Raw genomic sequence first — 15121 nt, 5'->3', positions numbered from 1 at the left:
CTCAAGCTCATTCTTTTCCATAAGTCTCTTGAGATTTAACCATTTGGGGCCATGGAAGATGAAAACGGCTACATGGTGTTAAGTCCCCAGCCAAGTAATAAAAACTCTGCACGCTGGGCAGAAGCTAAGAGGATGCAAGGTATGGGGGTTTTTTAATAGAAAAAAAAATCTTCGTTTGCACTTTTATATTATTATTAAACAGTGCCCTTCTCTGGGGCACACAACCCTCTCTGAATTAGGTTTGAGCAACTTTTTGGGGTATCACTGCTAGTTCATATTTTGTTGGTTGTATTCAACTAAGTTATTACTCAATGTAGATTCGTTGCAATTTATGCACCGCAAACCTAACCGTGTCTACTGAGGAGTAAGTTCTGCTAAATTCAATGGAGTTTACTTTCCAGGTGAAAGCGGGCTTAGGATGATAGCCTTGGTCATGTGCATTAATTTCAGTGGGTCTACTCAGAGTAACATCTAGTTGAATACCACTCTGCGTAAGTGAGTTTGATACTTTGTAAGGTGCTGAGCAGTAAATGCAGAGAGCAGGGAGCAATTGGGCATAAGGTTCATTTTATTTCATACTTTGCATGCCAGTGTTGTGCTAATATTTTTTATTATTTATATTTGTGTTAAAATTCACAACATCAGTGGCAGCTAGGGAGAGGCTGACATTGCTTGTTATTTGATATTGGACATCTGGAAAGGGAACCAAAAGGGGGAAACAAAATGATCTGGAGGGCCGGTAGAAAAAGAAGGCAAGGTCATGAATACAGGCACATAACATAAAGAAAATTTACAAAGTTCTCCTTCTCTCCTAATCTAAGAGCTAGGGTTCATCCAATAAAGCTGGATGTTGGGAGATTCAGGACAGACAAGGGGACCGTGCATATTGAAATTATAGAATCCACTCCTGCAAAACTTGGATGGCTTTGAAAGGGTATTAAACAAAATCATGGAGGATAAGGCTGCCACTGGCAACGAGCAGTAGCGTCTTTTTAATCGTGCTTTTCACTGTTAAAATCTGTATGGTTGTGTTTTTAGGTTTTCATTGGTGTTTGTAATTTATTTAAACGTGAGCCACTTCGAGGTACCTTGCAATAAGAGTACCTAAGAAATATAACAATGTTACAACAGTCGTGCGCTCACTGCTGAGTGGTGGCAAGAGGCCATGGGGTTCCAGGCATTCACCTGGGGTCTGTGTTCCTTTGGAGAATTGAGACACGGTGGAGAATGTTGTGGCTTTAAGAAATAATAAGGTCTAGAGCTGGCCGTGTCTTTGAGGCAGGAGAATCTGGCCAAAAGGAAGGCTAGTCTAGAGCAGTTGATATACTTCTGAATATAATGCACTGTCTGCTCTGCACACTTTCAGTGCAATTTTTGACAGGGTCAAGTTGTTGTTATCATCATCATCATCATCATCATAATTTATTAATCTTGAGGCCAGAGTGCTAGATACTTGTGGTACTGTTTTGTGATAAAATACTATTTCTAAAAGTTCAGGTTGAACCGGGCCAGCAGAAATGAATGCATGCTGGCAGTGTGATTTCTTAAAACAGCCCTGGGCCCACAAAGCCGGCTGAAGCCTCTTGCATTGCTACTTGTCTATCAGCTGCACAAATGCAACATTCCTTGCAGTCCAACTGCAAACTAAAATAATGTTCCTTCCAGCACTCACCAGAGGAAGTTAGATGTGACACCAATTGCAATGCCCTAGAAGGGACCAAGATATCTGAGGGAACTTCTGGCCTGTTGTATCACTGCCCTGCCCTGCCCTGCCCTGCCCTGCCCTGCAACTGTGCTCCTCATATGGGGCACTGCTGAAAGTATCATGCACTCCAGAGGTGTGCTTAGCATGGACTAGAAACCTGGCCTTTAGTGCTGCAGCTCCTGCTCTCTGGAATCAGATACCAGTTAAAATCAGATAGATATGCTATGTGTGATAATGTTCAGTCACCTACTGAAGACTTTGTTTTGGAAGGTTTTAACCCAGTCCTTTATGGAAGATTCCTTTTGTATCTGAAGAAATTGTGTTGCATTGCAAGTTTTATTGTTTTTTAGAACCTGTGTTTTGTGTTTGGCTTTATTTTTAATCACGGGGACTGCTTTGATGACTTTATACTATGATGCATTCTATAAATTTGTTTATTATTATTATTATTATTATTAATAATAATAATAATAATAATAGTGGCTGCTATGGTCTACCTCTGGATACCAGTTACTGGAGATTACAAGTGGAGAGAGTGGTATTGTGCTCATATGCTGCTTGCAAACTGCATAAAAGGGTTTTTTGGTATGTTCTTAGGTCTCCTCCGTCAGTGCCAGTTGGACATTGCAAAACCTTAGTGCGTGGGAGCCTCTGCAGAGAGCCAATAAGGCATGTTTACAACAACAGCTTCTCTGTCCTGAATATAATGATTGTTTCTGATTCAGGACATACGGTTATTTCCAGGATACTCACGCCAAAAATATGAGACAGGGCAATCTTAGTGCTGTGTTGAATATGTATGCCGGGGGGACGGGGGGGGGGGACGGGGAATTAGCTGCCAAGGGTCAGAACTGTAGTTAAATTTCCTCATTGAATTCTTGCAGGCAATTCTAGACTAATCGCTCGGTACAAAATCTCACTGGGGATATTAGGGGCAACCTGTGTCATTCTGGGATCGGCCGTGATTGCGCTGATCGTGTTTGGTAAGTTCTTAGATGTCTGTCTTCGTTTTCCAACAAACAAACAAACCCCCAAACCCTTTATTTTAAAACCACATGGCATGTGTAGTGCACAGTTCCTTGATCAAAACTCTGTGGGGAAAGGGAAATAATATTCAGAGTGAGGGGAGGGGGAGACAACGAAGGGGATCTGTGTGCCTTCCCCCAGTAAATGTTCCGGAAAGGTGGATCATCTTAAACTAGATCACTTGGTATCTTCTCAGTTTAGAAAGAGGTCGTCTGACTCTCAGGCCCGGCTTGCCCATGAGGTGAGGTGAGGCGTTGGCCTCAGGGTGGTAGCCCTTCAGACAGCTGGAAGGGGTGTGTGCCCACCCAAATAATGGCTGGCTGTGCTGACCATCAGACTAGAGCATGGGTAGGCAAACTAAGGCCCGGGGGCCGGATGCGGCCCAATCGCCTTCTCATTCTGGCCTGCAGACGGTCCGGGAATCAGTGTTTTTTTACATGAGTAGAATGTGTGCTTTTATTTAAAATGCATCTCTGGGTTATTTGTGGGGCATAGGAATTCGTTCACCCCCCCCAAAAAAAATAGTCTGGCCCCCACAAGGTCTGAGGGACAGTGGACCGGCCCCCTGCTGAAAAAGTCTGCCAACCCCCCTGGTCTAGAGCTCAGGGTGTGAGGTGCCTCTGCCCAAAGCTGAAACGCAGTGCCTAATTCTCTCCCTCTCCCTGGTGACGTCTAATAATGCAAAATATTACGGTAGGCTTCTTGCATGCAAAGTGTTTTTCAGTCCAGGCAAGGGTCAACCAAGGAAGCAGGGAGGTGGGGCACTGTAACATTAGGTGACATCGTATTACACATAGCAGAAGATGTTACAAGACAGAGACAGAGACAGAGGAAACTCAAGTTTGCTGCTTTGGGCAAAAGACACATGACTATCATAATGTTTCATCGCAGCCTTAAGAGTATGCATTTGCCCTGAGCAGTGGTGCAGTGGTGATTTGTGAAGTACATTCACTGTTAATGGCAACCAACGTAGTCAAACCCCTTCTAAGACGATATAACAAAACTGCACTGTTGAGCGTTGCAGGCATTACAGCTTCCTAGTTAAGTCAGCTTTTTTCTATTTTATCCCTCCCCCCCCCCCCAAAAAAGTTGAAGATAACATAGAGTTACGACCGTGAGGGTCATCTAGTTCACCTCTGGGGGGGGTTGGGGGGGTAGTTCCCTTTCTTTCAAGGGGGGATGAAACATTTGTGAGTGTCTATTCTTTCATCCTTCAAATCATCTCTCTGGTGCTCTATCTAGACCTCACATTACTGGTTATTGTAGGAATTGGGAGGTACGTGATTAAAAGCTCCCCCCATAAGCGAGAGGCTAGACCAGGGGTGTGTCTAATTTTTTTTCAAAGAGGGCCAAATTTGATGAAATGAACCAAAGGGCTGACCAAAGTTGTTGACCAAAGTTTTTTTTTTTAGGATTGAGGTTGAGTTATTTTTACGATTTTACCACCGGAAAAAATGTACATGCTTGGGCTAGAAGGACTTCCTCTTTGTTTCCATTCCTCTGGCAGGTTAAGACCTTATTAATCAGACAGACCACTGAAAACTGAAGTGCAGATGATGTTGACCACCTAGCTGCTGTCAGAGCAAACTGCACTTTAGTGCTGGTTCTGAGCGTGTCTTAATGTATTTTTAACTATTGGTTTATTACTTTGCATTTTATGATGAGGTTTCTAAAGCCGCCGTGAATCCCAGTTTGGAAGAAAGGTGGAGTATATTAAATAAATAAGTCGGTATTTGGGGACGAGGGAGTGCAGTGCGACATGCGTCTGCAACCCCATCATCTGGAGGCTTGCAAGGCTGGGAGGGTTAAATAAAGATTTTCAAATAATGGTTCAGTTTGGCTCCCTGCCTTTGATGGTGGGAGGGAATAGAGAGGTATAGCAGGTAAAAAGGGATGGCTTAACCCTTGCTGCTCCCATCATATTTAACTTGCAGCAGAGGTTTGCATCCAGAAAGGGGGAAATGGCCTGAAGAACAGTATTTTTTTGGGGGGGGAAGCAGCAGGAGGTGAGTTTTCCTGCAGTTTCTCCACTTCAGTGTCCCACCACCCAATTCATTTTAGGCCTCAGATGTTAGAAATCCAGTGATTGTTGTCTAAGGGCACTTCCTGACTGTCACTATTTTTGGGCGAGATTCAGTCCCCTACTGGCAAGATTCTGGTTGCGCAGTTGTCATGTATTGAGCACTTTTATGCAAGAAACCCACTTCTCTAAAAGCCTGGATTTAATTTAATTGTATTAAATTTATATACTGCCCTTCATCTGAAGATATCCGGGTGGTTCACAAGATTTCTGGCAACAAGGAAAGAGATGGGGGGGAAATGCATTTGAAATTGTGGGATAACACTTGCCTTGTGCTGCCTCACACTGCTGTTTATTGTAAAATGGCTTTCTGAAATCATCTGCCCCTCTGCGGCTCAAGCTTTGGAGGGAGTCTTATGGAAAGGTGAAACTTGTGGAACAGCTGCCAATGCTACTGAGGATGAAGCAGGAACCTTGAAAAGCCCAACAAGAGCAGATAGAAGCCCCTGTTCTGAACTGATGGCCATTCACCTGTGTGAGCCGTTTACAGGTAAGCTCCCATCTCTTCCTCCTACGATGCCTGAAACATTTGCTTGTTATTGGCGAAAATGAGGTTCTTATGTAGGGACGGATCTGAAAATAGTGAGATATTTGAGTCCCACGTCCTTTAGGACTTCTGAAACTAACCTGTGCACCCTGAATTGGGCTTGGACACTAATAGTCAAGCCATGTGGCTGCTTCACGTTCCTTCTCACAGACATCCCCATCTGGCTGCTGCATTCTGTAGTTTCCCAAAGAGTTTTCAGGGGCGCTTCACATAGAGCACCTTGCAGCTACTAGAGCATGGAGTATTAGTTCAGTCTTCAGTTGTGTGAACAATCATAATATAGTGGTACCTCGGTTCTCAAAGGCCTTGGTATTCAAACAACTTGGAACCCAAACACTGCAAACCCAGAAGTAACTGTTCCGGTTTGCGAACTTTTTCCGGAGGCCGAACATGCTCCGTTTTGAGTGTTATGCTTCCAATTTGAGTGCCACGCTGAGATCTGTCTTTTTGTTTTTGCGGCTCTTTTTTGTTTTGTTTTTGTGACTGTGTGGAACCCAGTTCAGCTACTGATTGATTGACTGGTTGATTGATTGATTGATTGATTGATTGATTGACTGCAGTACATTTTTGCTTTCATTTTTTCATTTTTTACATTTTCAATTAATTGCTTTCATTTTATGGATCAATAGTCTCGTTAGATAGTAAAATTCACGTTAAATTGCTGTTTTAGGGGTTGTTTTTAAAAGTCTGGAACAGATTAATCCATTTTGCATTACTTTCTATGGGAAAGCACACCTTGGTTTTGGAACGCTTTGGTTTTGGAGCAGACGTCCGGAATGGATTTGAGAACCATGGTACCACTGTATGTAAAGAACTGAAATGATGACTAGACTAAAATAACCAAATGCCTTTTCTTTGTCTTTTTTCCTGCTTATAGAAAGTGCCAGGTGTAAGCTCTGTCCAAACAACTGGGTTGCACGGGAGGGGAAATGCTACTGGTTTTCTAAAGAGAAATGGCAATGGCTTGGGGGCTACAACGACTGTTCCAGGAAGAGATCTCAAATGCTCGTGGTCCGGGATTGGGCAGAAATGGTAGGAAAAACAACATGACTCTGGATTTTGCAATGCAGGTCTTCAGTCAAGTGCTGTGTACAAAAATGCACATACTGGAGTTATGAAGCATGCATTATGAACCATGCATAAAAATGCATGCATTAATAAAAATAAAAAATGCACTGTATTAGGGAAGCTTCCTTTGCAAAAAAAAAAAAAAAATGTATGCATTAGGCAAAGCTGCTTCTAAAATAGGTATATTAGAAGAAATTCAAACACTGATGTGGAAATGTAGAGAACTGAGCTGAAGGTTAGAAAAATTAGACACAGAGAAACTGAAACTAAACCATCCCTGCTCAACAGTTTTCGACAAAGAAACAAGAACACTAGCAGAATTACAAATTCCCTTGTGTTATTGACAGGAATTCATACAGGACTTCACTCAAGAGAAATATCCTGTCTGGATTGGACTTAATGTTACACATCTGCGCAACACCTGGACCTGGGTGGAAGGCTCAGCCTTAAATCAAGCCCTGTAAGTGTTTTCCTACATTTGTACAAACACAACCTTTCCTGTACAGTAATAGCTTTCTCTGAATTGCAGATGCCTCATTTCCATATTAGTGCCTTTGTCTTCTCTACACTGTTAGCTTAGAACTAGTATTTTTCTTTTCCAAGTTTTATGTACCTCCTATAATAAGTATCTTTATTATTTTCTCCTCTACAGATCTCTCTCTCTCTCTCTCTGTGTGTGTGTGTGTGTGTGTGAGAGAGAGAGAGAGAGAGAGAGAGAGAGCGTGCAACAAGTACTGTAATGCCTACTCTAACCAAATTCACAAGCCGCACTCCACACACCAAATTTCAATAGTTTCAAACTTGGTGTTTAATGTGGAATTGCAATGCTCTATTTGCTCTCCTTTTATGGGACACCCACAGTATTTCCCTTGCAGTTCTTCCACCTTTTCTCAGATCGTAGCAAGATTAACTTTTTCCTAAAGAAAAGTAGCTCACACTTAACAAATTTCTTTAACACCACCCTACCATGGTAGGGGGAGGAATGTGGACATGGACTGTGAGATATTGGGAACATGAACCTATCGCAGCTCAGCACGTTGTCACACAACAAGCACAGTACAAGGTCCTCAAATTGTGGGCCAGGCCTCATGAGGTACATTCAGACAATCAGGCTTGAGCAAGTGAGACTTCTTCCAAGGGCACATTGTGATTTTCCTCTAAAATTACTATGGCCACTCTTCTGTCATCTTAGTCCCTCAGTTAGGAGATTAGATGTTTGTGGGGTTAAAATCTGCAAACTGGGAAATTCAGGTTAGCTTTCACAGTTGATTACTGTTATCCATGGCTATAACTAATCTGAATTTCCCAATTTGGAGATTATATGTCTTGGAGAAATAGGATTAAATAAATGATTGGAGGATAGACTGCAGACAGTGATTAGTTGTGACCACTATTTCAGACTGCTGTGTTTTAGATGCAGTATCCCTCAGAATATCAGATTTGGGGAGCAGGAGAAGGAAAATCCTCAGGAGCTTCTCAGAGACACTAGGCTGGATGGACTAGATCAGGGGAACCTTTCTTGGTCCAGCGGGCCAGATTCTTCTCTTATCACCTTGTGGTCCAACTTCCATAGATGGACAGGACAATGTACCTGTCAACCATCTGACATAATGGCATCAGTTGATTGACACCTGCTGGAGTCTGTTGGCAGCTCTTCTCAAGTTCCATACAAATGGCTGGTCCCTGTTCCTGGACAAGATATACCTTTGGTCTAATCCTGCACGGTGCTTCATGCATTGTGAAATTACTGACTAGAGGTTTTCTCTGTTTCCACAGGTTCCCACTGCCTCTTCCAGGAAACAGAGCCGGTTGTGGAGTTGTGAAATCTGGTCAAGTTCGCTCTGAAATGTGCACCGCTGAATTTAGGTGGATTTGTGAAAAAGAAGCCATTTTGTTCTAACCTGTGAAAGCCAGCCATATGCTAATATGATAGACCATTTTTATTTCCCTGAACCGCAAAGGCTTCATGAGGGAGAGCTGCTGTCCCAAGTAATCATCATTCCCTCTATTAGTCCACATGAGCCATAAGTTCCTATCAGTTTGGAAACAGGGCAATCTAAAAATTAGGTGGTAGCTTCTAAATGCTCAGGGGACTCCTTAGATAAGCAGACACACACATATGCAGACACACACACACACACACACACACATAACTTTGTAAATTAAATGTCAAAGTATTTTTATTTTTTAATTCCTGAAACAACCTCCTGAACCCCGTGACCCCCTTCAACCCAAGCCCCATATCTCTGTCACACTCTGCTAACATTTGTTTTTCTAGTGCAGCACTGGATGTGGCAAGTACACACTTGAGGACTGCCTTCTGCACTGAAGCTGCGCTGGAAATGGGCAGGGCAGGGCAGAGTGGGATAGAGGCGTCCTACTGTATGCCATCATGTGGTCTGGAGAATTTTCTGTGTCATATCTTCACTGGTTTCAAAGTTTTTACATATTAGTAAAATGTAAGTAAAATACAGTCATACCTTGAAAGTTGAACGCCTTGCAATTCAAACTTTTGGCTCCCAAACGCAACAAACCCAGAAGTGAGTGTTGTGGTTTGCAAATGTTCTTTTGGAACCCGAATGTCCAACATGGGTTCTGTGGCTTCCAATTGGCTGCAGGAAGCTCCGGAAGCTGAGCCTTGGTTTCCAAATGTTTTGGAAGTCGAACGGACTTCTGGAACGGATTTTGTTTGACTTCCAAGGTACGACTGTAAACATGCTAAATTAGCTCACTGTCTAGGGCATAAGAACATTTTTCTATGATCATTATCCTGTGCAAATAACCTAATTTGCATAGAAGTAGATAAGTAGGTACCGCTGTGGCAGGAAGGTTAACAGCTTTTCCGTGCACTCTGGTTTCCATCACGGTCTTCCATTGTGCCAGAAGCAGTTTAGTCATGTTGGCCACATGGCCCAGAAAGCCAAGCCCAGGGCTAACAGTCATATATATTATATACTGTGTATCTATCTATCTATCTATCTATCTGCATAACATCATTCAATAAATAAACAAAAGAACTTTAACATTAGAGTTTGACATGTTGGAAAAGAAAATGCACAAGCACCTTAAATTCATCCTCTTAGCAATGCCCACCAGGGGCTGATTAGCCAGGGAGACATCTCAGAAATGTAACCAAAACATTTTTTCTGGGGAAGTGGCTGTTGTTTTATACCTCTCCAACTGGCCACATAAGAGAAGAAGGTTCCACAGGGTACCTGCAAACCTGTTCCACCTGCTTTCACCCCTCTTTACCTTAAGTTTTTGCTTGTCAGCTAAGGTAAGAGACCAAACTTTGCACCCCTGTCCCTGCAATGGGAACTGCATGGATGGCGATGCACACAATGAGGAGCTCTTTCTAGCCAGGCAGCGGTTGTCAGATACAAGATTAAGTCTCTGCATAACAAGCCGTCTGGTTAAGAACGGTTGCAACCTCCTGTGTCTGCACCACAGAACAAGATCACGTGTAAAACATTGTGCCAATCTGGTTACGCCCTTCCCATCGGAGCATACTCTCTGAGTTGGATTCACATGACATAACTTCACTGGGGTAATACTCCAATGGTATCCCAGCTTAAGCATCCTTTCTTTCTCTCTCTCTGTCTCACTGTTTCCTCCTAGATCACCTTACAATACCTCTCAGAAATTTACCAGTGGTTCAGAGATTTGGGATAAAAGGGCTTGATGCAGAATTGTTACGACATCCTTCAATTTGGGGCTATCACTGTTGCAGCAGCGTTCGAAAGTCAGATCCCTGCATATAGACCCTTCTTTTTAGAGCTTTGCAAGACGTCTGCATCTCGATTATTTGCAGCCAATTAGGGGACGCAGGTGGCGCTGTGGGTTAAAGCCTCAGCGCCTAGGACTTGCCGATCGAGAGGTCGGCGGTTCGAATCCCTGCGGCGGGGTGCGCTCCCGCTGCTCGGTCCCAGCGCCTGCCAACCTAGCAGTTCGAAAGCACCTCCGGGTGCAAGTAGATAAATAGGGACCGCTTACCAGCGGGAAGGTAAACGGCGTTTCCGTGTGCGGCTCTGGCTCGCCAGAGCAGCGATGTCACGCTGGCCACGTGACCCGGAAGTGTCTCCGGACAGCGCTGGCCCCTGGCCTCTTAAGTGAGATGGGCGCACAACCCCAGAGTCTGTCAAGACTGGCCCGTACGGGCAGGGGTACCTTTACCTTTACCTTATGTCACGTTTTCCTCTAGCTTAGTTACATGAACGCCATCTAGGGGCCAACCAGCCACAAGCAGGTCATTTGTCCAATAAAGCAAATTTGCCTCCCATCCTCTGTACTGCTGCGCTTTGCAATGGCATACAAAGCGGGGTGCGGGCCGCCTCGTGTGCCACCCTGGGGGGGTGACAAAATGGCCCGCTGTCTCCCCCCCCAGCTGTAGGACGGCTGTCCGTATGGGTGCTACATGTGCACAGTCGTGCGGGCGCTGCCGGGTGGTTTGCACCGCCCCTATAGGTGGTTTGCCCCACCCCTCGGCGCCCCACAACAGGTGCCGGAGAGGCTTTCTCCACTACTGGTGCTTTGCCTAAGATCTCAGAACGTTGGTGGAATAAGTACAACAACGTTGCTCTCAAAAATGGATTCGGGACCTTTTTAAGTTTAGTTAAGGATAATTTATTCAGGGATGGGATCACCCATATATGATGTGACCCAGTGGCCTAATGGGTAAGGCATCAACCTCCGGAGCTGGAGACTCTGGGTTCGAGTCCCATCTGGGTCATTCCTTGTTCTTATTTGGAAGGGAGCAGGTGGCACTGTAGTCTAAACCACTGAGCCTCGTTGGCTTGCCGATTGAAAGGTTGGCAGTTTGAGTCTACACAATACTTCACAGCCTTTGGACAGAGGAGAAGAGACCCAGAGTGCATGGTGTTTGACGTAGGCATGTCTAACAAAGGGACTTGGGGTTGAATAAATGTGCTGGTTTGAATGTTCTTGTCTGCAAGCGTATTAGAGGGGCTTGGACAACCCAGTCAGATGGGCAAGATATAATTGGTTGGCATCCATTTGTCTTGGGAGACAATGGAGGACTGTACCTTTGGAGGTGAGGTCAAGCTGTTGGAAGGTTGTAGCACCTACTTGTGGCTGTAGAGACCGATGTGGGAGGACATGTTTTGTTGCATCTGGGGCAGGTGAAGGCATCCAGTTGTACTTCTGCAAATGCACCATGGTATTTCTTCTCTCTGTGCTCCTCCTCTCGTCACTGCTGTAGATGCACGACCTGACTGTGTCTCTGGGCACTGCGGTCATCTGCAAGGGTTTATGTTGCCAGCCTTCAAGTCATGTTTGCATACATCTTTGGTCTGCCGATTGGCCTTAAGCTGCCTGGGCAGGGCATCAGTGACTACTACTACTACTTCTTCTTCTTCTTCTTCTTCTTCTTCTTCTTATTATTATTATCATCATCCTCTCCCTGTGCTGTTCTGGGGTTATCCCACCCACCCCCAGGTAATTTGAGGGGCATGGGGGAAGGAGACCCCTTGCAAAGGGATGCCATTGACAGGGGTTCTGCAGACAGGGTTTGTGAGGTGAATCCCGTAGTTTTAAATAACTCCTGCCTGGTGCTTTGTGGGTTGCAAGTGTCATGTAATTCTACTCAATATTGATCCAGAGCAGAACTCCAATGTATAGTTAGCAGAGTAAAAACTTAAACACATTGCAGGAGTCCCAAAAAACAGACCAGAGACAATTATATTTCATCCAACAGAGCTTTACTGCTACTGAAGGCAAATGAGCCTAACAGTCACAAATCTAATACATTCAGGATTGGCACTGTCCATAAGAAATCCAGTTGCAGCAGACTTAACTTAAACTTACAATAACTTACAATAAGTTAAGTCTAAACCTTAAGACTAAGCATACTATGTCTTCTTCTTCTTCTTCTTTGGCGAACACTCGTAGCTGAGTAAGATTGTCTTCCATAAACATGGTTTTAACAATGAGTCCGTAAGTGACTGTGGAGGCCAATTCTGGATCCACACGTCCTTCCACAGTGGGGACATTGGTTTCACTATGTACAGAACACCCAGTAGCGTAGCGTGGGGGGTGCAGAAACATTGTAAAATTAAGGAATGTTAGAAGGATGTTGGAATGAAGTTATGTGGTTTTAGCAGAAATGTTATAAAGGATTAAATAAAAATAGATTGTTAATTGGTGAAAGGAGAGAATGTAAAGTTACATTATATTAAGATAAATTATAGGACCAAAACTGGGAAAGATGGAAAGGATTTGCTGAAATAGCTAACCGAACTAGAATACAAAAAAGGGAGGTGTGAGGAAGTCAAGGAAACAAGCAAATGAAAGATAAGTTATGGGAAGGTTTGATGTGTTTTTTAATTGTTTCTATTTTTCTGTTTTTTCTTTCTTTTTCTTTTTTTCTTTTTCCTTATTGTGATGTGTTGTCTTGTTTTTGCTTAATTTGGTGTTTTCTCTTTTCTGTTTTTGTAACCTTTAAAACTTTAATAAATATTACCTTAAAAAAAAAAGTAAAATATCTCATAGAGGGCTCTGCCAGGTTAAATTCAAGTTCAATCATCATTCACATTCCAATGAGTCCTGGTTCTCCTCCCCCGTCTTTCTTAAACAAGTCTGTCTTGCGAGACGCCATTTTAAACTGCGTCATAGAATTTTCCATTCTCCGATATTTACCAATCCTCTCTTCATTCATCATTAATTCATCCCACACAGTTTTTGAATTCCTGCTTATGATAAATAAAATACGGCGGTTCTTCTTTCTTCTTTCTTTGGGGTGGAGGGTTATTATTAATGCTCACATAGGATAAAGAAAAGAAAAGTTTTTTCCTCCACCCCCCTTCTCCAAACATACCAATCTCTTAATGGCGCTTCATCGCTTGATTTATTTGTCCTCTCCCACTGCTCTGATCCCAGAGATCCATTAATCAGCAGCCTTATCTCTCAGACTTTGCTTGATGTATGTGCTTCACCTCCTTTCCAATTATATATTTCCAATTATATTTCCAATTGTGTTTCCGAGCTGAAACGAACCAGCACGCACAGATTGGAGACGGCGTCCAGGAAGAGCTGACTTCACCGAGGGCTGTGCCAAGTGACCAGCACCCCCTTCTCTCGATTCCGGGGGTGCATTATGGCCACCGCTGGCAAGACTGTCCCCCCCCCCCATCTCCTTGGGGGGTCGGGAAGACTGCATACTTCCCATAGCCAGTGTGGTGTAGTGGTTGAGAGCGGTAGTCTTGTAATCTGGGGAACCGGGTTCGCGTCTCCGCTCCTCCACATGCAGCTGCTGGGTGACCTTGGGCCAGTCACACTTCCTTGAAGTCTCTCAGCCCCACTCACCTCACAGAGCGTTTGTTGTGGGGGAGGAAGGGAAAGGAGAATGTTAGCCGCTTTGAGACTCCTTTGGGTAGTGATAGAGCGGGATATCAAATCCAAACTCTTCTTCTTCTTCTATAGCAGCCTCTTAATTACCTCGTGTGGGTCGGAGAGATGTTATTGTCGGCCATCTTCCAATGCGCCACCTGGTGGCCCCAAACATTGGCACATATCCAGTAAGATTATGTGCACACAGAATCAGCAGAGATCAGCAGAAGCAGAGTTGTGTTGGAATTGTAGCATCAAACATTTTTTTTTACAGCAAAGAAATAAAAGTAACTGTTGTGTGAGCAGCTTTCTCACACATCCTCTTTGTGAGAGACAGAAAGAACAAAAAGCAGAAGTTTATCAGCCTGACTTCTGTTTAAAGAGACATTCTTAACAAATGTAAACATCTGGTCATGTGACCCTTTGGGACAGTACCAGTGAAAATACTGACAATGATACCATGACTTTTATAAAGTACACGGAAAGGGCAATAAGAATCATATATAATTTTCTGTTTTACAATTTGAAATACTCATTTTAACATCCCTAAAATATCAATGATTTCCCTTCTTCTCTTTCCATGGTTCATTTTGCATATCATAAATCCCTGCATATTTTACAAAAACTAAACCATTCTGTATTCCATTATTGCACCCATCAAAACTTATTTACACTGTTGAATTTATCTTAATGCTGCCAAGGTTTTCAAGTATATATAATTCCACCCCATATATTCAATAAACATTTTCCAGTCTTCTCTAAATTTATGTTCTTCTTGTTTACTTCTTCGATATGTTAAGTCTGTGAGTTGTGCATATTCTGTCAGGTTAATTTGCCATTCTTCTTTAGTTGGGACCTCGCTCATTTTCCATTTTGGGAATTTTTCAAATTGTGAGCTTAAAAAGGGATATAATTAATGATACAACCCAGTCTTTCAAAAATAAGGCACTTATTCTTTAGGACCATGTTAAGAAATTGGTAAAGCTTTTGTTTGGGGGTTTTGTGCTTTTGTGCTGGGAAGACTCTGAGCTCTCTTCAAGCTTGGAGATGTGGTCTTCTGCATATCCAGTGTCTTTTGTTTTCACAAAATGAAGAACTGATGTTTGGGGCATTTAAGAAAGCGCAGTGGCCATCTGCTCCAAAATTAAACCTGCAACATTTATTATTATTAGTAGTAGTAGTAAAATCTGTATACTGCCCTTCACCCAAGTAACATACAACATAAAAATGCAACATGAGAATACAAAATGCCTAATAAAACGAAAACAAATACCACCCCCCTCCCACAAATATATTTAAAAGGCCAAGGAATCTCCCAAAGGCTTGGTTGAAGAGAAATGTTTTCATCTGC

At 43.3% G+C, this 15121-nt stretch overlaps 2 protein-coding genes and 1 long non-coding RNA gene across 7 annotated transcripts in view; 2 read left to right on the top strand and 1 right to left on the bottom strand.

Annotated features, from left to right (window-relative positions):
- Positions 1-15121, top strand: part of LOC310837896 (C-type lectin domain family 2 member D-like) — a 201075-nt gene that overhangs the window by 113931 nt on the left and 72023 nt on the right. The window lies entirely within an intron of this gene.
- LOC310837976 (killer cell lectin-like receptor subfamily F member 1) lies at positions 36-8541 on the top strand. 4 transcript variants are annotated; one of them, XM_083725257.1, is made up of 6 exons: positions 36-139; positions 2590-2688; positions 5152-5301; positions 6236-6390; positions 6774-6886; positions 8203-8493. In XM_083725257.1, exons 1-6 carry the CDS (start codon positions 52-54, stop codon positions 8324-8326), a joined length of 729 nt encoding a protein of 242 aa, XP_083581383.1. In that variant the 5' UTR covers positions 36-51; the 3' UTR covers positions 8327-8493. The 4 variants fall into 4 exon arrangements, with proteins under 4 accessions (XP_083581383.1, XP_083581385.1, XP_083581386.1 ...); XM_083725258.1 differs by lacking the exon at positions 36-139 and adding an exon at positions 1811-1838 and having other exon boundaries at positions 8203-8541; XM_083725259.1 differs by lacking the exon at positions 2590-2688 and having other exon boundaries at positions 8203-8490.
- Positions 14257-15121, bottom strand: part of LOC310838112 — a 71745-nt gene continuing 70880 nt past the window's right edge. For both annotated transcript variants that reach the window (XR_014560682.1, XR_014560683.1), the window contains one exon: positions 14257-14920. This is a non-coding gene — a long non-coding RNA (uncharacterized lncRNA). The remainder of the gene's footprint in view (positions 14921-15121) is intronic.

Source organism: Podarcis gaigeae, assembly GCF_964106915.1.
Source record: "Podarcis gaigeae genome assembly, chromosome: 2".
NCBI classification, from domain to species: domain Eukaryota; kingdom Metazoa; phylum Chordata; class Lepidosauria; order Squamata; family Lacertidae; genus Podarcis; species Podarcis gaigeae.
The sequence above is the reverse complement of the archived record's forward strand: the minus strand, read 5'-3'. Positions and strand labels throughout refer to the sequence as shown.

Bases quoted from the DNA above. Each gene is read 5' to 3' on its own strand.
- LOC310837976 (XM_083725257.1), top strand. From the start codon at position 52: ATGGAAGATGAAAACGGCTACATGGTGTTAAGTCCCCAGCCAAGTAAT. The intron at 140-2,589 runs GTATGGGGGTTT...GAATTCTTGCAG, and splicing joins AGAAGCTAAGAGGATGCAAG to GCAATTCTAGACTAATCGCT. The intron at 6,887-8,202 runs GTAAGTGTTTTC...CTGTTTCCACAG, and splicing joins TCAGCCTTAAATCAAGCCCT to GTTCCCACTGCCTCTTCCAG.